Source organism: Trichoderma evansii (assembly GCF_050947405.1).
Source record: "Trichoderma evansii strain SZMC 28006 chromosome Unknown GGI43scaffold_24, whole genome shotgun sequence".
NCBI classification, from domain to species: Eukaryota; Fungi; Ascomycota; class Sordariomycetes; order Hypocreales; family Hypocreaceae; genus Trichoderma; species Trichoderma evansii.
The window spans coordinates 23,728-46,353 of NW_028145182.1; the positions used below are offsets into that span (position 1 = coordinate 23,728).

At 44.4% G+C, this 22,626-nt stretch overlaps 8 protein-coding genes across 8 annotated transcripts; 3 read left to right on the forward strand and 5 right to left on the reverse strand.

The window, feature by feature from the left end:
- Window positions 1–1,339: 1,339 nt before the first annotated feature.
- Window positions 1,340–3,453, forward strand: GGI43DRAFT_430389 (uncharacterized protein; the record flags this gene model as incomplete). The annotated part of the gene is made up of 3 exons (XM_083209244.1): window positions 1,340–1,737; window positions 1,795–2,994; window positions 3,060–3,453. 3 exons carry the CDS (start codon window positions 1,340–1,342, stop codon window positions 3,451–3,453), a joined length of 1,992 nt encoding a protein of 663 aa, XP_083056778.1.
- A 145-nt stretch (window positions 3,454–3,598) lies between these two features.
- Window positions 3,599–5,588, reverse strand: GGI43DRAFT_414812 (Zn(II)2Cys6 transcription factor domain-containing protein). The gene is made up of 2 exons (XM_083207075.1): window positions 5,124–5,588; window positions 3,599–5,018 (listed from the first exon to the last, which is right to left on the reverse strand). Exons 1-2 carry the CDS (start codon window positions 5,223–5,225, stop codon window positions 3,753–3,755), a joined length of 1,368 nt encoding a protein of 455 aa, XP_083056779.1. The 5' UTR covers window positions 5,226–5,588; the 3' UTR covers window positions 3,599–3,752.
- A 260-nt stretch (window positions 5,589–5,848) lies between these two features.
- Window positions 5,849–6,740, reverse strand: GGI43DRAFT_430390 (SDR family oxidoreductase; the record flags this gene model as incomplete). Its single annotated transcript, XM_083209245.1, has 3 exons — window positions 5,849–6,282; window positions 6,337–6,426; window positions 6,485–6,740. 3 exons carry the CDS (start codon window positions 6,738–6,740, stop codon window positions 5,909–5,911), a joined length of 720 nt encoding a protein of 239 aa, XP_083056780.1. The 3' UTR covers window positions 5,849–5,908.
- A 1,295-nt stretch (window positions 6,741–8,035) lies between these two features.
- On the reverse strand, window positions 8,036–11,488 carry GGI43DRAFT_430392 (P-loop containing nucleoside triphosphate hydrolase protein; the record flags this gene model as incomplete). The annotated part of the gene is made up of 5 exons (XM_083209246.1): window positions 8,036–8,503; window positions 8,533–9,279; window positions 9,510–10,771; window positions 11,017–11,018; window positions 11,409–11,488. The coding sequence occupies 5 exons, from the start codon at window positions 11,486–11,488 to the stop codon at window positions 8,114–8,116; spliced, it is 2,481 nt and encodes an 826-aa protein (XP_083056781.1). The 3' UTR covers window positions 8,036–8,113.
- A 2,247-nt stretch (window positions 11,489–13,735) lies between these two features.
- GGI43DRAFT_206917 (uncharacterized protein) lies at window positions 13,736–15,050 on the forward strand. The gene is made up of 2 exons (XM_083200141.1): window positions 13,736–14,520; window positions 14,647–15,050. Exons 1-2 carry the CDS (start codon window positions 14,095–14,097, stop codon window positions 14,863–14,865), a joined length of 645 nt encoding a protein of 214 aa, XP_083056782.1. The 5' UTR covers window positions 13,736–14,094; the 3' UTR covers window positions 14,866–15,050.
- A 746-nt stretch (window positions 15,051–15,796) lies between these two features.
- On the forward strand, window positions 15,797–16,938 carry GGI43DRAFT_425278 (ABC transporter substrate-binding protein; the record flags this gene model as incomplete). The annotated part of the gene is made up of 2 exons (XM_083208489.1): window positions 15,797–16,395; window positions 16,452–16,938. 2 exons carry the CDS (start codon window positions 15,797–15,799, stop codon window positions 16,936–16,938), a joined length of 1,086 nt encoding a protein of 361 aa, XP_083056783.1.
- A 427-nt stretch (window positions 16,939–17,365) lies between these two features.
- GGI43DRAFT_425279 (uncharacterized protein) lies at window positions 17,366–19,332 on the reverse strand (the record flags this gene model as incomplete). Its single annotated transcript, XM_083208490.1, has 4 exons — window positions 17,366–17,569; window positions 17,609–18,267; window positions 18,329–18,839; window positions 18,901–19,332. The coding sequence occupies 4 exons, from the start codon at window positions 19,330–19,332 to the stop codon at window positions 17,366–17,368; spliced, it is 1,806 nt and encodes a 601-aa protein (XP_083056784.1).
- A 481-nt stretch (window positions 19,333–19,813) lies between these two features.
- Window positions 19,814–22,147, reverse strand: GGI43DRAFT_387247 (Cupredoxin; the record flags this gene model as incomplete). The annotated part of the gene is made up of 8 exons (XM_083203904.1): window positions 19,814–20,155; window positions 20,219–20,494; window positions 20,543–21,030; window positions 21,092–21,279; window positions 21,329–21,467; window positions 21,519–21,747; window positions 21,897–21,957; window positions 22,068–22,147. 8 exons carry the CDS (start codon window positions 22,145–22,147, stop codon window positions 19,814–19,816), a joined length of 1,803 nt encoding a protein of 600 aa, XP_083056785.1.
- Between the last annotated feature and the right edge of the window lie 479 nt (window positions 22,148–22,626).

Here is a 22,626-nt window from a genome sequence, read left to right on the forward strand (position 1 = left end):
AGAAATGGGAGTTACGATACACCGCTTTGGAGAGGAGCGTGGGTTATTTGGCTCAGCTGCAGATACAATTGTGCTATGGCCGACTGATTCAAGTTCCAAGAAGCCTAGGCTGATGCCGTGTGTATGTATTCCATATACAATCGGACGACTTCCAGTGATAAGCTACTCGTCTTTTCTGGTGTACCTAAGATGTTTGGACAATTTTGGAGTAATAGTATATTGTTGGCATGTGAAAAAAACACTATCCTTAACAATCGCATTTGGGATCGGTATCATCTTCCAGATATCGTAAATAGCCCCCAAACGAAAAGTATGGATCAGGATCCTAGCTGATACCAGTCATCTATCAATGGAGAGATATCTGTTCCGTATATTAATTGGTGGCTAGCTTGACGCCTTGACCCTTTTACTCGATATTCAGCGAAATATTTGGCGGAAAGATCAAGACAGCTATATCTTGAAGGTCTCCGGGTGCACTATCGAAATTATTTTTCTTCTTTATGTTGGAGCTGCGCTATTTCCCCTCCTTAGCCGACTTGTATGAACCAGCCCCCCCGGCCACTGTTATGCGTTATGTGCTTCTTCTTTTGCGAAACACCACTTTTGCGCGAAGCTCATAATCCTCGACCCCACACCACCATCATGCAGGCGAAGGCTTACCAACAGGTGCAATTTCCCTCCAGCACTTTGGCACTCTTGCGGTGGCTATTATTTCTATGCAGAATTAGTTCTCAGGACTTCTAGCAGGATCAAAAGACACGATGCTGCTACTGCAGAAGGGGAAATTTATTTATTACTGGACTATGTAAAGGCAAGGTATTTGCACTTTTGCGCCACCCATCGAAGATGTTATCTTGTTCGTTGCAAGAGTACGATGCATACATAATGATTTTCTTTGTGTATCGTATCCATGTGCGTGATGAATGAGAAGGCTGTAGTTATATTTTCTACATCGAATGTACGAAATGCCACTCAAGACGCTCGTAGCCACAGGGCATCCATTCATACTGACCTCAGCCGACCTCTACTATTGGCAAGGCAGATGCTTAAGGTGAGACAACAAGCCGAAAGCCTCGCTCATTGTTGGGTGCGAACTGCCTTCCGCATATAGAGTAGTCCTGCAATTAATAAAGCGGAGGTTTACGCGAGCCACAGCTATCCCAGCCTCCAATTTGCGTAATACCTCGAAGTTTCGTTCCAGAAAGCAGCCAATCCTCTGCAAACTCTCAATGAGAAGCTGGCAGATTTGTCGATATAAACCACAATTTTCAGCGTCAACAACAGACTGGACGTCTTAAAAATCGAACTGAGGTCCTAAAGGCATTCATCAATCCCAACCATGTTGCCAGAGTGGGCAACTCACCCTGCTAGGGGGACGATGGCGATTATGCTACTGTTTGGCGCTGGATTCACCATCGGTCATCACTTCTTTTATCAGAGCCTTTCCGGAAAATCACCGTCAAATGCTGTCTATCTCAGTGGCTTTGCCGGCGGCTTAACAGGACAACAAGTCAATCTGGCTGCTGGATCGGTCTTTGCTTTCCTTGTTAACTCTGCTCTGGGTGTCGTGATAACCACTGCGGCGAACCAAGCGCTATGGGTAACGGTTAGGGCGCAGTCTTCAAAGCTGGAGGTCATTGACAACCTGGCGACTGCAACAACTAATATCTGGAGCATGTTTGACTTCCGACTATGGAAGAAGAGCCCCATCAGGATGGCATTGGCCACTATCCTCTGGTATGCGCATTCCAGATTATATATATATAAATATCAACCTATTTATACTCTTTTTAGGCTTCTACCTGTCACATCCTTCATAACACCGGCTACCCTCAATGTTAAGTGGTCGGCAACAACATCTATCTCAATGACCAGGGTCCCCCAAGTTGATTTTACCAGTCTAAACTTTGCCAACTTACAAGGTCAGATGAGCCTCTCACCCCAATATATCTATAGCAACCCGCAGTATCCTGTTCTGCAGGTAGTGGCAGGAAGCACGGCAGGAGGCCGCATCCTGCCAATATCGTCGCCGCACCAAAATGCTACGTGGTTCTTGAAATTTCCTGGACCAGCACTGTCATGTGAAAGCATTAACGAAAGATCGGCCCTGTACGCCAATATTACTAACAATATTCTCACGGCAATATCAGCGGGGGATGCCGGATCCAATGAAGCCATCTGCACGCAATCTTTCGGTTATATTTCTTGGGTGCCGACTACCGATAGCGAACTGCGTACTAGCTACTTACCCTTCCCTGGTATGTCCTTGAATACTTCTAACACTCCGTATAAATCACCTTCTCAGGGAGTCGGACCGATGGATAGGAGCACAGAGCCACTTACGCTCCTAATCGCAGCCCTACCAGGGATGATCCAAATGGATACCGGCTATCTATGCTTAGGTCAAATATCCAAAAACGGTTCAGTTTCATTTACCCAGTGGGCTCTTGATTATGTAGCTAACCTGGCTATAACAAGATGTACGATGTATAATACTTCATACGAGGCTAACTTCACATACATCAACAACATTCAGAGCATAAATCTTACGACAAAAGGCTCGTTTAACAATGTCACGAGCCTGACAGGGGTAGCAGGCGCATCTCCACTACAGAGTCTAAAAAGCGACGGTACATACGCTGATAATGTCACATTGGTCGAGAATCTTGCATACCAGGCTGTCATGGACGCTTTCGGGCGCATGTTTGTGGGAGCTATTACCTATGATCTTCTCCAGCAGAAGCAAATTATAGCCACTCAAATGGCATCGACACAGCTTCTGGGAACAAAAGATTTCAACTTTCTACAACCTCAATCCCTGGAAAGCAGGGGAAGCCATGCAGGTACACTGGAGGGGGCTATAGATGATGGGAATGTGCCCTGGAATGGCTCTTCTGTCAACCAAATGCCTAACTCCTCTATCCCTGTGGCCGGCATGATGGAAGAGTTGTTTCGTAATGCCACTGTATCCCTGATGAGCAATATCTTGTTGCAGTTAGTCAAGCCATCTTTCGAATCTTATTGTTATATTCTTGTATTGTTCACTTACATCCCTACAGGCCCAATTACTCTTCCCCCTACGCACCTCCAGACGTAGCTGTGGCAGTGACGGCTTACGCTTTGATTTACTCTTACGCAGCAGGAACACTTTGGCTTGCGTATGGAATTGCCCTCGGTATGACTCTTCTGAGCATCGTACTCGGGATTATCTCAATTCATTACAATGGCGGCTCTTCGTATACGACTAAATTCTCTACGATACTACGTGCCGCCTACTGTATCGACTTGTCAGAAGCTATACGACCTGAAGATACTGATGGTAAAGATCCAACACCACGATATATTAAAAAACTCGCGATTTCTTTCCCGCCGGTTGGAACTACTGTACGCTACAACAAGGCGCAAAGTTCCGAAGAGGAACAGCTGCAGCAGATAGGGGATAGCCAGACGTAGATGAAGAGCTGAGCGGTAATCGTAGAGAGGCAACTTAATATCCATAATTTTATAATGCAGATAGCAGATGTATATTAATTGATCTATCTATAAGTAAGTATTATAAATTTAGATTAAGCTTTATCCGGCCAAAGCCAGACTAGTGAGAACGAAGCCGCTACGGCATTGACGACGAATTCTGAATTAAGGACCTTCACTAAATTATCGATGACTTAGCAGATCGTGTTGTGCTGCCAGAGATATGGCTGGACGAGATCAAACAGAGGATAGGAGACAGTTACTTTATCGTAAATGCTTAATTACATTGATGGTGACCAACCGATCTCCTCGATTGGCCATCTAATCCATAGCCTGTGCCTCTCATCCAAAACGTTCCATATTTCCCGTAGTGGATTGGAAAGCCACCCTTGCGTCCACCAATAACTGCTCAGGGACTTGAGCAAAACACAAAAATGGCAGAATATAACCAATGTCAATGGATCTCGCTTGTTCAAGAATTCTATAAAGTCGTCCTCCATCGTGAAAAGCCACCAATGAACAATTGTTGTTGCTGTTACTGGCAGAGAACTCTCACTAGTGAAGTCGTGTTGCGTTATTGGGTTGCTCACCTGGCTCCTATACACATTTGAGCTGAAAAAGCTGGTACAGAAGCACACCTCAAGCACATCTATGCTTTTCTTGTAGACGGCAGCGGCCTGCACGTTGTAGGCGGCTGAGGCAATGGTGCGCCGCAAGCTGGTTAGTTGTATATGCTCCGTAGTTGACATCCAGGCCGTGGATGTTTGGTGTTTTGCAGTTATAACTTCGACTCCGCTATTGCCAAGCTGGAATAACATACCAAAAGGGCCGTTGCATAGATCCATTTTCCAGGTCCTGGATATCTCATTCACGCCTTTTAGCGAAGAGATCCACTCGGATGGACCAGAGTCGTTGATGAGAAACGTATCGCCTTCTTGGTGTGGCGAAGCCCAGGCATAGAAGAATGTCAAGACTGATGCGATGTAGATGGCCGAGCAGTTTTCAGAAGTCAAGTGTGATAGTTCAGCCACAATATCTTGAAGCGCGGCGCTGTGTTGGCATCTAGCCGCCTTCAAATACAACTCCCGTTTCTCGACCGAGTAAAGCGATATATGTAATGCCGACAGAGCGAAGATACTTCGCAAAACAAAGGTATATGAAAACCCAACTTTTGGGACATTGATGCGCCAAACATTCTTTAGCACTGGGTCTCCAGAAAGAGTCAGACTAGTCAGCGTGTTATAGTTGTGTAGAAGCTCTAAACGGATTAATTCTTTGGCTGGAATCTGAGCTAAATCATGATCCAGTTGTGAAGAATGCCCGCCTCCAGCTAAGGGTGGTGTCCTGAGTTCGAACCGACGTATATCTACGGGAACTTGCTCGTCCGCCCGAGATGGGGGCGTAGAATTAGGGGAATGGACATGCAAGGGGAACTGAGCCTGGGTCTGTGCCGATGTCTCATTAGCTGCCAAACTATGTAGCCGAGCAAAATCACATCTGACGCGATGTTTTACACAGTTGGCGCATGCTGGTTTACCCTCGTCACACTTGCTTGCCAGTCTATGTTAGCATGCATAACGCTGCCTGGTATCCAGAAGAGAAATTAATGCAGGGACCTAAGGCCACTGGTGAGACAATTTGTTCCTTCGTACCTTGATTCTCCGCTTCTTGCAGATACCACATCCAGTTCGAGCCTTTTTATGTTTTCTTCGCGCTCGGGTCTCGTATGGGAGTCGTACTTCAGGTTCAGCCATTTAGGCACAATACGTAGTCATGAATCTAGGCAAGTTTGTCGGATTTGATACAGTGAATATATTTACAGAGCGAATACGTTCATGATCTCACAAGGTTCGCAAGTCCAGAAGACTAGGGACATTTCCTGTTCGCAACGAGGAATATGTACGAGTTATTCGTAAAATACTGACACAACCTCGTATCGAAGACGATATATGTGGGCCCATCTTGGGGATTGACCAGAGAGGTCAGCTAGCGTCAGTGTTGGAAAACGAGTGGAATTCATTCCCACCGGAGGAAGTGGATGACCGAGGCCGCGCGACGCCGATTACGTTGTCTAGGTCTCCCCCACTTTTCTGTTCCCAGCATGACATAGAGACGCCAACGACGACGTTAGAAACTGTAACTCCTTGCTGTTTTCCGACTTGCATCGATCAGTCCTGGCTCGCTTTCGGATGTGCGCTTCTCAGCCAAGCACAGAGCGCTGGAAGGTTCAACGTTCACACCTCCGGCTTACGGATGTCGTATGGATGGATGTTCAGACTCAGCAGTTGCAGGGGACTCAAGATATTGCAACTTTGACACCAAAGCCTTGGAAAAGGCTGGCCTCTCCCATGTGACTGACAATTTAGTTTCATTGGAATCAAGCGCATAATACTGCCAGATAAATGATACATTTCCTCAAATCATTCCTCTAAATTCTCTAGAATAAAACTTTCGTTTTGTAATTTAGCGTCTCCAAATCATCATAGCCCAACACACTAACACGGCTACTACGGATCTCTGGATTGGAGAGCAGCGCAACATAGCACTTGGCAAAATCCGTGGCCTTCATCGCTCCGGTTTTAGCTGCCGACTCATCTACTTCAACTCGTAACCCTAGGTAAACCTCATTGAAACGAATGTTTGTCTTGTAGTTATCACGGCATGCCACATTCGCCATGGAGAACAAGGCGCCTTGGGTAAGAGCTGCAGGTGCGCGGATTCCCAAGTCTCCCTGCGAGCCTGTGCAAAGCGTCCAGCTACTTTGTGGGCTATTCTCCTCAAGCAAATACGGTATCGTTGCGCGATACGCCCCTATGCATGTTTAATTAGCATTCTTTCACCGCGTCTGCAAAAAAGGAAACTTACATAGGTTCGATTCAAAGTTGAGAGTCATGATTTGGCGACATTTCTCGGTACTGAGATCTTGCAAGGGCGTAGCTGAATAGCCTCCACCAGCTACATAACAATGTTAAGCAAACTCTAATTCTTGTTCCTACATGAGCAAGAGACTAACCAGCGGCATAGACATGCTGGAAGGCGGGAAGTTTGCCAGCTTTAACTTGGTCAACGATACTTTGCACCCCATTCTCTGAGCAGATATCTGCTACGACGGTGGTGATGCCCTGCTTTGTTCCGATATGGTGGAACAGTTTGGCTTCTGAAGCCTGGTTACGGACAGTCGCTAGCACATGGCGCCCTGTTTGGAGCGCAGCCTTAACAGCCGCCACGCCAATGTTTCCAGTTGCCCCAATGATCAAGACCGTTTCCATATTTGCAGTGATATAAATAGAACTCTTTGTGATGTTGCGGCTCAGCATATAGTCAGATGAAGATTAGTATTTTACGTGCAGATACACTGTCTTATATACTTCTCAGAAGAACCTCATACAATGCTCTCGACAGAAATGGTGACTTTGGTCCTCATTTTTTAGAGCTCCAATTCGTATATACAGTTCTATTGGTACCGAATTATTCGTTTACGACCTATCGCTTTGAGTATACGAGTTGTAAACGAAGAATTTACGAAATGTAAACGAGGACTATACTAGGTACGAGTATTAGTTTGAGTGGAGCAGAGTGATACGATGCTCGAGTTGCATGCAATTACCAATCTGGCGAAATAAAAGACGCCAAGTGCTACTGAATACATCTGGTGCTTACATTAGTATGACTCTTCACTCCGTCATTATTTCCTGACAATTCTTATATATATAGAAGAGGATCTGAGGCGTTGATGTTCAGACGACTCATTTGCACATCACCTCGCTCATTATTGTTACTCAGAAGACTTTCTCGCTACTTAACTCTCAAGCCATATCCCGTTCAAAGTCGGCGTAAGATGGCACATTATATCACGACTCACGATGCGGATGGTACTGCGATCTTCTCCCAAAAGGCTTCAATCGAACAAAAAAAATTGCCCATCTCAATAGGTGACATTCGAATCATCTCGTCCAGCCATCATTTCCCGCTCAATCTCTCTACCGAAACAGACATCGATCAGTATCAGCAAGACCGCACAAGTGCGTTTTTTCAAGGAAGCCGCGGTATATGCCCGGATGATGGCACAGCAACAGGCATAATGTCGATGAAGCCTGGGTGTGACAGTGTAATGCACCGAACAATGACACATGACACTATAATCGTTATTGAGGGAGAGGTGGAAGTCATGTTGGATTCAGGCGAAGCTCGAACTCTCAAAGTTGGTGATAGTCTTGTACAACGCGCAACAATGCACAAATGGAAAAACGTTACACCAAATAACGGCTGGGCAAGATGGGTTGTTTTCATTCAAGCTGTGGCTGAGCCATTACAATTCGGAGATAAAATCCTAGGCCACGAATGGAATCATTAAACCTGACCTTCCACACCTGGCTGGAAGGTTGTGCTGGTCCATATATTATATTACCAACATGATATATAGTAATTGAATTAATATTATAGCTTGGAAAATACTTTTGGTAACTTCCTCTAGAACGTTATATTTTTCTAAAGCATATACATCTCCAGTGACTATATGTTATTTGCATTAGATGTAGTTCGTGTAGTTGAAAAATGTTGTCTGAGCGAATTATGCTGAATGAAAACATGTTTGTATCGTTTGCTGAGAGATGAATTATTATTTTCTGATACCTCGAATCGTTTACCTAAAAATTCTCTTTAACAAATCCTCTTTGTCGGAACTGTGGCAAACAAGGTTCCAAAAATGACTCTTCTCGCGGCACAGATCTGCAGGGCTACCAGATTCCACTACAACGCCATATTTGAGCACAAGGATTTTATCACAATCAGCAACAGTGGCAAGATGATGCGCTACGGCAATGACTGTTGAATTGGGCAGCGCTTTTTGAAGGGCGATTTGGATTGTAGCATCTGTGCTTGCATCGACTGCGCTTGTAGCCTCATCCATAATGACGAATTTTTGACGGGAGAGAAGAGCCTGGGCTAGGTATACGAGCTGACGCTGGCCTTGTGAGATGTTGGTACCACCCTCATCAATTATGAAGGACAGGTCGGTGAATGTGAGCTCCGACTGAGTGTGTCATTGGCTAAGAAGCCAACGTCTTTTAGTGCATTCGTGAGTGCCTCATCGTCATGACCATTGTCTGGGTCAAGAGTAGACCGGAGAGTATTAGAGAAGATATAAGGATCCTGAGGAATAAAAAAGAGCCGTTGGCGAAGAGAACGTGGGTTAATGGTAGAAATGTCGATACCATCGATTATAATCTGGCCATGACGCTGTTGAATGAGCCTTGCAAATGCCATCGTAAGGGAAGACTTTCCCGCTCCCGTGCGTCCAACGATACCAACACGCTGGCCCGGATCAATGGAAAACGAAATGTTTCTTAGGACAGCAGGTCGTTCTGCATGATATCCTGCAGTTAATCTGTCAACTAGGACTCGGCCTTCAGATGGCCAATCTCGAGGAGGCTCCATCCCAGACATAGATTCTGAGGGAATCTTAGTGTAATTGGAGATTCTATCAACACTGTTCAACCCAGAGTGTACAGCAATAATTTTTTTCAGAATACCATTCACTATGTCATTGAAGGACATGGCGAATGTGAGTGCGATGCCTGTTGATCCTGCATCTGCTCTGGTTAAAACAGCGCCTACCGCAACAGAGGCAAGGAACAGCGCCACAAGTGTTCCGAGCTGGAAGTTCATCATTATGCGGCCCAACGTATTACACCGAGATGCAGATGAATATGTATCAACGAGGAGATACATGCGATTTAAGAAATAATCGGACTTGCCATAGGCTCGAATTGTTAGGACCGCATCAGGAGCTTTCAGGTCGTTGAGCTGCTGATACATTGATGAGGATGCTGTAGATAAAATATTCTGAAGCTTTCGAGTTGCAAGTAAAAGGCGCGATCCTAATTTATAATAAGCCTAAATAAGTATCATGGTAACACATGTCGTGTAGTAAGAGATGGACAAGCTGCTCGTGTCAGCGGTTTCAACAGCAACAGCAACACATTGGCGGATTACCTTGTAAAGAGAATAGAAATGACGTTGCAACAAGAATTTATTACGCGACCGATGTCATGTGGTAGGTGTTTATCGACTGTACTTATGTCCGATGTAAAGCTGGCAATAATTTCGCTATGGGGGGTTTCTTCTAACCATTGGAGGGGCGAGGCAAATAGAGCAAAGGTCATCTTTTCAAAGAGACTTCTAGATGCTTTTGAGCCCAATATATACCATACGAAAAGTTTAGCGGCAATCATGAGGCAATTGAGGCTAGAGATCAGCAAGTATACTCCGCCATAATACATAATGCCGGCTTGCATGTCGCCGTATTGGCTCTGATGTATCCAATTTTTCAGCCATCTGGCTTTAGCAAGGGTGGCACATTCATATATGATGACAGATGAGGCAACAAACAGCCAGCTTTTGGCTCCACCAGTTGCGTGAAAGTATGTCTTGTAAGCGATTGATGGAGTATGACCTCGCGGCTTTCTTGCCTCGAAGCTATCCTTGGTTGCTAAGTTATTATTTGGCGGGACAATTTCTATAGAGTTCGGTATTTTGGGTTGGCTTGATGTTTTCAACTTCAAGGTGTCTGACACTACCCTGCTTGACTGCGATGGGCGATGATGCTGCTCAACTTCCCCTCGACAGAGATTCACCGTATAGGCTGCTCTTGCCTGGCACTGGGATGCATCATGCGTTGCCAGGATTCGTGTTCGATTCATTGTGAGTTTCCCATCTAGCATTTCTTTGACTAGGTGTTCTCGTACTTCGGCATCTACGGCTCCAAGAATATCGTCAAGGATAAGCAGCCTAGCGCGAGAATAGAGAGCTCTTGCCAAGGCGATGCGCCACCTCTGGCCGCCGCTCAAAGCAACCCCTTTCGGTCCCACCATGGTCAAATCGCCCTTTTCTAGCGCATTCAAGTCTTTGTGTAAAAGACAGCTGCTCAACGTGCTGTTGTATCTATCATCGTCAAATGGCAGACCAAAAATGATGTTCTCTTTGATCGTAGTGTTTTGTATCCAGGGGAATTGAGAGACTATGGCTAACTGATTCTGGTTGATCCACTGGCTTTCGGACTCAGCATTGACATAATCCTTTTTTTGAAAGCTTCCAATTACTCCTGATAGCATCTTGGCTTCTCCTGCTAGTGCCAATGGTAACAAGCTCTTGCCGCAACCGGTTGGCCCAGTCAGTACGCTCAGTTCTCCGCGTGGAAATTCCAACGATAAATTCTTTAGAGAAAACCTTTCTTGCCCCTTGAGTTCATTAGGCCAAATGATTGTTGCATTCTGGAATGAGAGTCCTTCTGATGGTCCCACTTGAGGATTGGTTACTTCTTGTAGGGCAAAAAAGTCTTCTAGAAGCCGCAAGCTTGTCCAGCCGTCCCAAATGTATCCAATAACTAGTGGAAACCCAGATATATCTGATTGAAGCTGTTCAAAGAGATTAATGTAAGTAAAGGCAATAGATGCACTTAATTGATTGCCCTGTAGTGTAAATATGTATATTGGGACCCCGGCGATGATGATTGGGCCAACGTTGGCCATGAAGACGAGACCACACGTCTATAGAGCGCTTTCATATTGCTGGCTTAATTCTATTTCTCGATGTTGAAGGATCTTTTTTTCCCATATAGCTTCGGAAGCTGACAGCTTTAGCTGTCTAATCGCGAATAATGCGTCTGTTAGTAAAGCTGATCTTTGATCACGGTGCCCTATGAGTTTTGACTGCAAGGCGCTGTATTTGTTTGATACCTTTATCGTTAGAGGCATGAGAAGAATTGAGACAAGCAAACTCATCCATCCCATTAAATTAACCATGAACATTGCGGTTGAGACCAGCTTAATAAAGGTCATAAGAATACGGTTCGTGTCTGTATATACTACCCCTGCCCTTGCGCTGCTAAAATATCAGTAATTATGAATGTGTATTTGGATAAATAGCCTCTTGCTTACCTATCAGGCGATATATGATTATTGATAGACTTGAGGGGGCTTTGCGCGGTACCGCCAACAATTGTTGACGTGCTCGCCATATTTGGCAAGCGAAGACGCTTGTGATATACCAGCGAGGAAAGAGTTGCTTTTATGGGAATCTGTATTTGACTAACTGTGACCCATTCAAGCCAGGAACTGATCCAGAGCTCAAAGATTTTGGAGAGTCCAAGAAGAATTGCTAAATAAAGCTCCGAGCCTCCAATGGGCTGATCTTGGGCTCCGAGACGTTGTAACAGGCGAAATAGCACAAACTGAGGGGCCAAGGTAGATATAGACTCTAAAATAGTGAGAGTCCATTGAATAGCCAATCGATAGATATAAGCCTTCGCTATGGCTATCCCTACCGTTTGTAGCTCTGGATTTCTGGCGTGCATATATTCTTCGGTCAAATTCTGTGCTTCCATATCAAAGTTAAGTATTGGTAAACCTGCAGCTGCCAATTTCGAGACATTTGGCGCACTAAATAGTTCCTTGGACCACGAAAATGTCAACAGTTCGAGTACTGATGCTCCATATTGGCGATCAACTAGCCGCCCATTGATGAACCTGTCTGGGTGCCGAGGAATGGATAAGAAGCTGCAAAGAACAAATATCGCCGATACCATTTCTATTATTCGGGCCGCATAATCTAGCTCACTTATCCGATAGTTCCAAGTAGGAGTAATGAGAAAGATGAGGATGGTACACGAGATTGCGCCTTTTAGTCCCAATTGAAAGAGTTGTTCAGGCGATGTCTTTTGGAGGGTAGCGTAGCTTTGCCCAGCCAAAATAATCTGGATTCATTTAGCAAACATATCTATTAGTGATTCATCTAAGGGCTTTTCTCTACCCAAGCGAAGAAAATGCACCAATCTGAATTGGCCCAGGCGGCTATGAACGCAGTGACGCTTCCAACAGCCACTCCCAGAACCAAAGCTGCCGGGCGAGTTGCATTAAATACCGGTTTTGATTGCTCCTTAGTTACCGAATCTTCATATTCCAAATACCCTTTAGCAATTTTCTTGTCCGGAGGAAGCAACATGGTAACCAAGCTCGGAAGTCCAACGGACGTAATGATAGTAAGGCCGAGCGCTTGCGCACTAAAGGGCACAGGCGAGATATCATACACCATTTGCAAACGGCCTTTGAAGGATAAAATAGTCTCAGCGAATTCATTTTGTGCCGCCATGGTAGGCTTTTAGTCTCTATGCTTGATATGTGACTGTCTAGGATTTCTACCAGAGCTAGAAAGATAGTAAGCTAACCTTGTGAACACGCTACGGCTGCATGCATTCAACGATCCTTTTTATCATGTCACGTTCATCCTACCCACGTAATGCACACAGCCAACAACGTTACAAGGGCTAGATAAATTGTGACTGACTAAGCTAGGAAGCTATTTATTGTTAATGTCTATAATAGTTCATCGGATTTTAGGAGTTCTCGCCTGCCAATTTTTGATCCTTGCCTTCTTAGACTGGTATGGAAGAAAAAGAGCGGACTTAAAAACTATAGACTTGGCTTAGAATTTGGGTAACGTCGGCTAGCTACCCCAAAATATTTCGAAGCTCTGGTATAGCACTCTCGTTAGATGCAGACCGTGACACAATGTCTTAATAAATCTGAGACATGAAATCTGTGACATTGTGGCTAGTATAATTTTGCAGAAACCCTCTTATGCATGTTGCTTGTTTTTTTAGTCACAAAAGTCGCAGTGGAAAGTGAGCAAACTATCTATTGTATATAATAGATCTGAACAAGCGATGTGAATCAGCTGGGCCAATGCCCCCTGTGTGAATTCTTTGTTATAGAATAAAGAGATCACTTGGAGGACAATTAGAGGCTTGAATTCTTTCTATCTGAGGCAGGATGTAGGACGATATGTAGTACAGGATAAGCTTTGCGTTCCCAGGGATATCATGCAACCTCCAATATACAGTGTAGGAAGTGAACGAAATGATTGAGACGACAGCAGCAATTAACGCAGACCTATTTGGCTAATTGGTCCCTATAAGAACCCCCCAAGGTTTATATCTCTTACATCGCGTAGTTTATCACAGAATTTTGGGCCTTTGTGGAGCTTCGAAATCGCTCTCGATTGACTGTTGTCGCTCCTACGTTTACCCTTAGATATCTGGTTTATTGCCCAGAAAGATGTGTGAGGAGAATGGAGCCGGGATTTAGCGCCTATATTTGTCTTTGATGTTGTTGTGTCTCGCAGAAGACTTTTTCCCTACATATCGTGTTTGGTCCGTGCGTAGCCGTAATATGTCTCGCTGTTTGGCTTATGAGTAAGTTCATCTGTACGACACGAGATAGATTACTAAAATGACATCAGAGCGCCACTACCATATAAGTAATTTAGTAATATGGAAGATGAACTGGAAGATAAATATATAAAGGCCGATAGATTCCCTATTCAGCATCCTGGCTGGTTACCACAACACACTATCAAGGCAATAATTATTGTATGTGTATTAGCTCACGCCTGAGCTACGACATATCCAGCAGTCTCTTTTCCACAACTAAGTGCCGTTTCAATCGCTAAGAAGTCCAATCAAAAATTATGTTTTTAATAATAACATACCTATGAATACAGAACTGTGGGCTCTCAGATGGTGGTATTCTACTATAGGACTATTTATTGCATCCATATCCTCCTAAAATGAGTATTTATTTGCAGGCCGCCAGAGCGGCAATAGTCTTCCTCTCTGCCTTGTTACTCATTCTCGGAATTTTACAAGTCCGTTCCAGCATACCATTCCGCATCTGCTACGAGAAAGATAAAAGCGGATCACAGCTGTATGTCTTTACGAAGGTGCCTACTTTTGAGGATATGTCGCACGAAAACGATGCGAAGTGGTCTGCAGCTGTTGCACCTGAGGGGCTAGGCTTTATATTTGTGCAGCATAACGAGACACTTGTTCTCGAAAGAGGCATATCAATGTTCCACGCGATGCATTGTTTGACTATGATACGGGAAACGCTGCAGGAAAAATCTAGTACGAAGGAGCCATCGCATTCGCATTCTCATGGTGGAGCAGGTACAGACTCGGTACATATACCTCATTGTCTTAGCTATATTGCTCAGGTTAGTCAAAAACACTTAAACTCTTTGTTATCAACTGTTTTTTATTCCCTTTTTTTTTTTTTTGCATAGTTTCTATAGTTCCATCTCAAATATTGTAGCTACAGATCTGACTGAAGACTTACCTAGTCTATCCTCTGTGCTGGGGATAGCACAATTGAGCCACCTTGGCTAAAAAAAGATGCTTCTGGTCACATCATAGCTCATGGCGTCGACGGTGTCGGTATTGAGCACAAATGCAAGAATACCGACCTTTTATGGTCGACTGCGAGACAATCAGAGCAGGCTCCCTTGGAACCTTGGGCTTGGAAACCTGGAGATACTGTAGAAAGCGTTTTTGGACACTGATAATAGTTAAACACGCAAATATAACATATTACTTGCGTGCCAATTTGAATTTGGGCCAAAAGCAGACGTGCGATATAAGTTTAGCAAGTCATTAATTGCAGTTAAATTCACGGCGAATATATAGTAAAACAATGCCGAATCACTCGGCTGAGCATTTCATCTCCACTAGAGAGTGTGGGTCTAGCGAAAAGAAATATTATTTATTATTTAACTTTGAAGCATTTTCTCGAAAGGTGCCACTCTTATAATTAATAATTCGATTTCAGCATGTGCCGTGCAAACTTGCCGCATCAACTGTAATACGGAATACTCCGAAGAGAATTACAGGTGTCTTTGCATGGATATGGATCACCCCATAAAAAATTGATTTTAGAATGGTCCGAGGTTGCGAATCGCTGCACATGTTTCCCGCTAATACTGTATAACCTTAGGTATGAGATTATTCTTAACCTGCATTTACATCTACGAAATTCAAAAGCTGTATACTGCAAAGCTACTAAAATATCCTATCTATACGAATAATAAATTTACATCGATTTGAAAGTTGATCTATACTGCTGAAGTCTTAATTTCCGAATTAAAGACTAGTCTGTGGAACCCCTGATGACACGCTTATCAAGCATCCCACATTCTTCCTTTTAAACGCGCGGTTCGTTGTAAACACAGCTATTTTTTTTCGGACGACAGCGTGGGCTCTACTATTTGTGAGAATAAAGTTCGGAGAGGGCGTGAATTGTGGAGTGATTGATTGAGTGAAATATCCACAATGAAACAGAGCGGTGTACCTCATTATATGACCAAACGGAATAGGGTCGTTGACAAGGTATTTGTAACTGAATATAAAAGCTTTGACTTGGAATGGCATATTATATTGTTGAGTTGGATCATCTTAATATTATTTACACTTCTTTATACTATTCTTTTAGCCCCCATGTCTAAATTCTTTGCCGCAGCTCTCCTTTTGGGGCAAACTTTTGCTTATGACACTGTTCTTGGGTTTAACTCGCGCCCAGTTGTGGAAACCCGGTCAATTGAAGAAATCTATAATGCTGCTCTCAAAGAGGGTGGAACTGTTACAGTGTGGCATGGTGGCGATGAAAAAGACCAACAAGACTCTTTGAAAAGCACTTTCGAGAAACGCTTTCCCGGGATGACACTAAATATTACGGTGGATCTCTCCAAGTATCTCGATGGCAAAATCGATCAACAGCTATATAGTAACGATGTTTTCGTTGATAGCATCATTCTTCAAACATTACAGGACTTCCCACGTTGGCAACAAGAAGGTGCTTTGCTTGACTACGCCCCTGTCGGATTTGACAAGGTATATTCAGCATTCAAAGATTCCATCTCGGCCTCGTGGTATGGATATAGCATCTTTTTCTGGAGTATCTCTTGGAATACTGCCAAGCTGCCAAGTGTCAAGAATATATCTTCTTACAGCGATCTCTTGAAACCAGAATTCAAAAACCAACTCGTTCTAACATACCCCAATGACGATGATGCTGTTCTTTTTGCTTTCTATCAGATGTGAGTTGACTACTTCTAGGGAAAAAAAAAGAATTTAGCTAATATGGTATATATAGTATGCAACAACTTGGAACCAAGTGGTTTGATGATCTTTTGAAGCAAAATCCTCGATGGGTTCGTGGGACTGCCACCCCTCTTACTATCTTGAGCGGAGCCAACTACTCTCAATCTGCCACATTTACAAGCTTTGGTGGATTTAACCCGGGGCAAGATGTCCAAATTTCTTTCCCTAATGACGCAGATTTTGTCAGTTGGCCCCAGACTGCCGCAATCCTCAAGAATGCGCCACATCCTGAAAGTGCAAAGCTCTTCCACAACTTTCTCCTCAGCTCTGAATATCAAAATACTGTCCCTTTGAGTGTTCGGCAAGATATTAACTCTTCCGATTCACCATATCACGATATTATGCACACGCCTCACACAAATCCGACTGCATTTGCTAGGTTTATGAGTGATCGTGTGACGGTTGAGCGAGTGAGGTTTTTCTTCGAGAATCGCCTGGGTACAGCGCAAGGATTAAGCCCTTTGATAGATGATATTTAGGAAAAGTATGCACATATATACACCTACTTATGTATAGACCAGAAAATACATCGTTTTAATATACTGTGTGCGATTTCCTATCGCAGACGCACGGATTTTGAGACGGGAATCAAAAGCCCAGACATCGAGTTTGTGAAGGGAGTAAACCATCAAGCTGGAGAAACAGTTGCAGAATCAGGAAAAGTTTGCTCATATTTCCGACAATACTACTAGTGTGAACTATAGCAGTACTAGTAAACGTGCTGTGTAAATCATGTCGCCTTCTGATCCAGCCACCTACCTTACTCCTTTCAAAATCCACTGTATGCTGCAACAAGTTTACATCCCTGATCTAGATGACTCAAGTAAATTAGTAAGTCCTGCATACCCTCGTATCCTAATCTATAGAACTTTTATAAGCTTCTCTAGAATACGTTATCACAATGTACTACCCATAATGCTGCTGGAGAAAGGCGGTAACTTCGGCATCAAAAGCTGTAAGATCCGCTTGTAGTAATGCAATGTCAGCATCCAGCCCAAGGCTATCCATTATTGAATCGCCACTTAATGAAGTTATACTTGCGAGATTTGAATTTGGAGGATCACCCTGCTGCGATGAATTGCTCTTTTTATCCAAGCGCCACTCATAAGGCTAGTTCTCTAGGATTATCTGCGTAATTGGATCAAATACTAAATCTTTGAGCAGCAGATGCCGATATATGCAGGTTCCGTTGGACTTGAAAATCTCTGCCTTCGTCTCCGCAAAGGGGACAACATTGTAAACGAGAGTCGAGTGCGAGTGTTTCTTGGCCACTTCGCTCCACATGGCGATAATCCGCTCCTGAGCCATCATGGCCTCTCCAGAGCTCCTCCAGACGATGCTGGCTCGGTAATCTTCGTAACTGTATCGGAAGATGTATGCGCGACTTTCATCTTCGCTAAGATAGGTACCCCGAAGCTCTATCACTTCCAATTGGGGAAGCGACAGAGCCGCTCTGGCCGCGAGAATTACCAGCGATGCGAACTCTTGTCTGCTTCTGTCCGAGATTGAGAATAAGCAAGGCAAGATTATGCGTTTAAGGGAGCTTTCAAGTATCTTAGGTGATTCCCTTAGCTCAATAACACACTGAAGAAAGGCAGCTGTGTCCATCTGCCATGGCGGGCAGAACTGCTCAAGTCTTTGAGAAAGCTTTGCCATTTCCTGAGGCAGGTAGGCTTTGGCATGTGGAGAAATTTCAGACCATACTTCCTCGAGACCATCGTCGCGCTCAGCTTTAGGGATTTCCCACTGCGTGAAGGAGAGTTGGCGTAATGTTTTCGGCAGGGAGGGTAGTAAGTGCAATTGGAAGCCTGAGAATAGAGCGTTAGCTTCATCAGATACTCGCCGTAAAGACTGGTCCACGTTTAATACCTTTGTCAAAAGAAATTTGCGTATGGGGCTCCGGGGAAATAGTCCTCTCGAAGCGGAACCACTCCAATGCCACAAAGCTTCGACTAAGTAGGCGGGACAATGTCCCTACGTGAATATCCCTGCGAAACTGTCTGCGCATGACCAGTCCTTTGATCATAGGCACAGCAGGCAGACTCTTGTATTGGCTTATAAAGCGGCCTCGCTCATCCCTTCGCGATTCTAAACGGAGCGGAGTTCCCTGCACCCTTTTGATATGCTCATTGTGCCACGGCGGAGGGCATTCGCGATGAAAATAAAGGGTAAGCGGACTATCCCTGTTCGTCCGGTGGAAATTAACTATTCCGGGCGCAAAATCTAGGTCTTCGGCGTAATGAAATGGATAGCTGTCCTTGATTTCGCATCGGTTAAACCGATGCTCTGTATCGCTGGGTGAGGAAGCAGATAACATCAGTGTCAGTCCTTTTGCCCCATGCCTCGCGGGATCCCAGAGTTCGAGAGTCCACAATAGGGACTGAATACACGTTGTGAATATATCTTTGTTGCTGCGAGGATTAATCAGCACTGAAATAAACCATCAGAGTAGGAGACATGGATGCCCCAACATACCAATGTTGTGTTGCCTCATCCTCCGGTTCATCGCAACTGGGGCACTCGTATTTTGAGAGCCTAACCCGAAGCCATAGCTTTTGGATATACCCCAAGCGCGTGTCATGTCGTCGGATGATTGTGTCAAACTCGCCGAGGGAGTCGAGATCAAGAACAAGACGTCGAAATGTACATCTCTCAAAGAAGATCTGCCATTCCAAGCACACTGTAGCGAACTGAGCTACCTTTGGGGAGCCCATATCGTTATTTTGCCTCATCGAGACGGGCAACCCTACTAGGCGCAGTATCTTTTGGCGTATTTCGATGGGTAGGGAGGCCCACGAAGTGTCCTCGGTGGTTGGTGATGACGACTCGATCTGTACGGAATCGGTCGCCACGTCCATCGCGACAAGAGACATGGTAAGAGTAAATATATTTGTAGGATTTATTTTGGAACATTAGAATGAAAGATATTCTTCCGCAAAGCATGAGCCGGGGGATCAAATTTGAGTCTTGCTCGGGGAGCAATATACCTTTATATGGGGTGGCTGTATCTAACTTAATGGGACGCAGCTCCTTTTCTTTCTTTTAAAAAGCGTAAAGTTTATAATAAAAAATAAATATAACATTTTAAAAAGTATCTATATAGTTCATATATTGAAAGTGTAAATATTCATGCAGTATAGGTACATTCAGATCATTACTGACCCGCTGTCCCAACCGCTTCAAAAGGCAGCACTTGTGGCCCGATTCGGCGGCCTGGACAGCGCTCTCTAGACATGAAGCAGTATGAAAGCCTGTAGTTGGGTAAAGTATATTAAATTAAGCGAACTAATATTCATGACCATTTTAACCCCATAAGATGAATTATATACATAATACAAAATCTGGGTCAAAAGTTTAAACGCCACTGTCAATCTGGTCGACAAAATTAGACTTTGTGTACTGATTCCACGCAGTACATGTATGCTTGATAGCCTGTGGTACTGAGGCCTGGAGAATGTCGTTTGGTCTTTCAATTAAGGCAATATAGAAGCCCATGGAGACGTGCCATGCAATATGACAGTGTAGGGGCCAAACTCCGGGATTATCGGTCTCGTACTGGATGACAATATATCCATTGGCACGAAGCTGTTGAGTATCGCGGCGCTGGGGATTATTTGGGCGGATGATCGTCTTGTTATCCCATGTGCCTTCACCTTCTGCAAGGATATATACATTATGACCGTGTATGTGAATAGGCTTAAAAGATTAGTCTCATCGGTGAACTTATGTGAGATGTTCATAGGTGCGTGGGCCACTTACGTGAGAGAAGTCGTGGGCGTTCTGAATAACAAGCCGAACGCTGCTGTTATCGTAGACATCGTAAACATTCCAATTGGGCTCCAATGGATAGGTAAGATTCCCTTCGTTAGCAAGGAGATAGATGGCCTTGTTGTAATCTACATGAGCTGACGATCCGTCAACAGTCCACACGAGGTTACCCGTAGCATTAACAGTTTCGTTGACAGTAATAAACTGAGTTATAGACGGCACAGACGGCTCGATCGCATAGTACGGAACAGTAACGTCGAGAGGATCCTGTATAATTTATTAAAAACATTCAATCATTACAAAGAGAAAGCTTACAGTCGTGCAAGTGCCGTCATCGCCAGGGTAGAAATTAGAAGCACTAGTAGGAAGTGTGCTAGTATCGGCATCGTCATAGTAGATTGCAGCTAATCCGTTCGGCTGCAAAGGCAAGTTGCAGATTTCTGAAATATTAGAGCGCATCCAGTATTTTCCTTTCGCAGCACCGGTTGCCTCAACAATAACATGTAGCCGTTGGCCAACACCAAGTGTAACATAGGTAGCATTATAAGGCTGGACGGGAACGAAGTCGTTTGCTACAACCGTCAAAATATGACCGTCGATACTGAAACGCTCAAGGCCGGCCGCACTGGTATTGATGAGACGCAGAAGATGTTTTTTACCCTTCTGGAACCTGAACTTGGCGTAGCCCGCATTATCTGAACATGGTGTGCCGTCTGTGACTAAGGAACAGTTGAAATTCCCCTTGCCCTGTATTAAATTGTTGTCGGAATATTGAAGCCAGTTGGAGGAGTTGGTACTGGCGACTAATCTTAGTCAGCTGGGTAATGAACTGGATGTTGTTATACTCATTTCACCGGAACTTACCCAGCTTTACAATGTCAAAATATTCCTTGTGGAACCAGTCAGACAGAATAACAGGACCGAGGTCAATATCGTAGTCCTCATTCGTGGGGCCGTGAACGAGGATGGGCCCGAGAAGGCCGCCTGCATATTGGGCAGAAAAATGTGAGTGATACCAAGATGTTCCATAGAGATCAGCTTGAAATGAGTAACTAGAGACTGTTATTTTAATTTCGCATTAATATGAAGAACTCATCTTACGTGAGTGATTGACCAGGAACAATGGGACACTGTTGAGCACTTGGAACACCATCAAACCACGGTGTCCCCTTCTGTAAAAAGCCATGCCAGTGTAGAGCCGTGCCTTCATCTGGTCCAGTGATGTTGTTGTTGACCGTCACTAGGAGTATAAGTGCACTTGTTGACATCAATGCAATTTGATGGCACGTACCTTGGATGGTATCACCCCAATTAGCTTCAATCAAAGGGCCAGGAAATTGGTCATTTACGAGAATAACATGTTTCTGATACCCATCGGGAGATGCCAGTCCTCTGGATAAGGTGAAGTTGTATTTTCGGGTAACGCCGGTGACTGGTGGGCTAGTGTACGGATTTGTGTTGGCGGCAGTGCGCGCGCCCCAAGGTGGAGAACTGCTGCCTCTGGGCTGCAATTCGTGCGCCTATGCAGCCAATATAAAGTCCAGTTAACATCAGATCATTGTTTGATGCTACTTTACTATCCGTATTGAAGGGACGCGGAATTCAAACCGAATCATCTAGCTGTGCAAGCAGACATAGGTGATATGAAATGAGCGGAGGGGCAACTTACGCTTGGATCAGAGAGCCACTTAGGATACGTTGGATTATCTAATGTCCCCCAAGTAGATTTTCTGCATCAGAATGCATTAGCTTTACATCACCTTATCATAAATGCAACGGTGATGTATGCTTTCCCCCTCTTTTAGGAAAGGATAGCGAAAAGGGTGTTTGAGAATCATACCTATTCGTCTCCCACTGTGACAGTGCTACGGCATGGCCTACCACTCCGAAAAAGGAAATGAGTGCGCCAAAGATCGCCATTTGATTAAAAATCTCTATATTTTCGATGCAACGTAATTCAACAATTGGATCCACCTCTTATAACTCGCACGTGTCAGTTGCATTTGACTGCATTGTTGGACGCCTCGTCTTTATACCTTGGCATCTTCTTTCTACTTTCTCCCGTAACATAGAATCTGATCTTGTATTGAGACAATTAACTACCTGCTACAATGAGTGTTTACTGCAGCTCTCGTGTCACAAAGTTGCTCGCATCATACTAACGATCTTGCCATAGTCCAATAGTATGAGAAAATCTCCGAGCATTTTAGCCATTGCTCTAAAGGAATTAGTTCCACCACTATCTCATTGAGAGGCCTGATGTCAGCGAGATAGCTGAGCAACATGTCTTACTACTGCCAGGAGATAACGTATCACTACCTACAACTATAGATTAGAATCCTTAGATGTCAGCCCTGCAGCGGATTGCGGCCCATCGGACCGTCCTCCGAATATGTCTG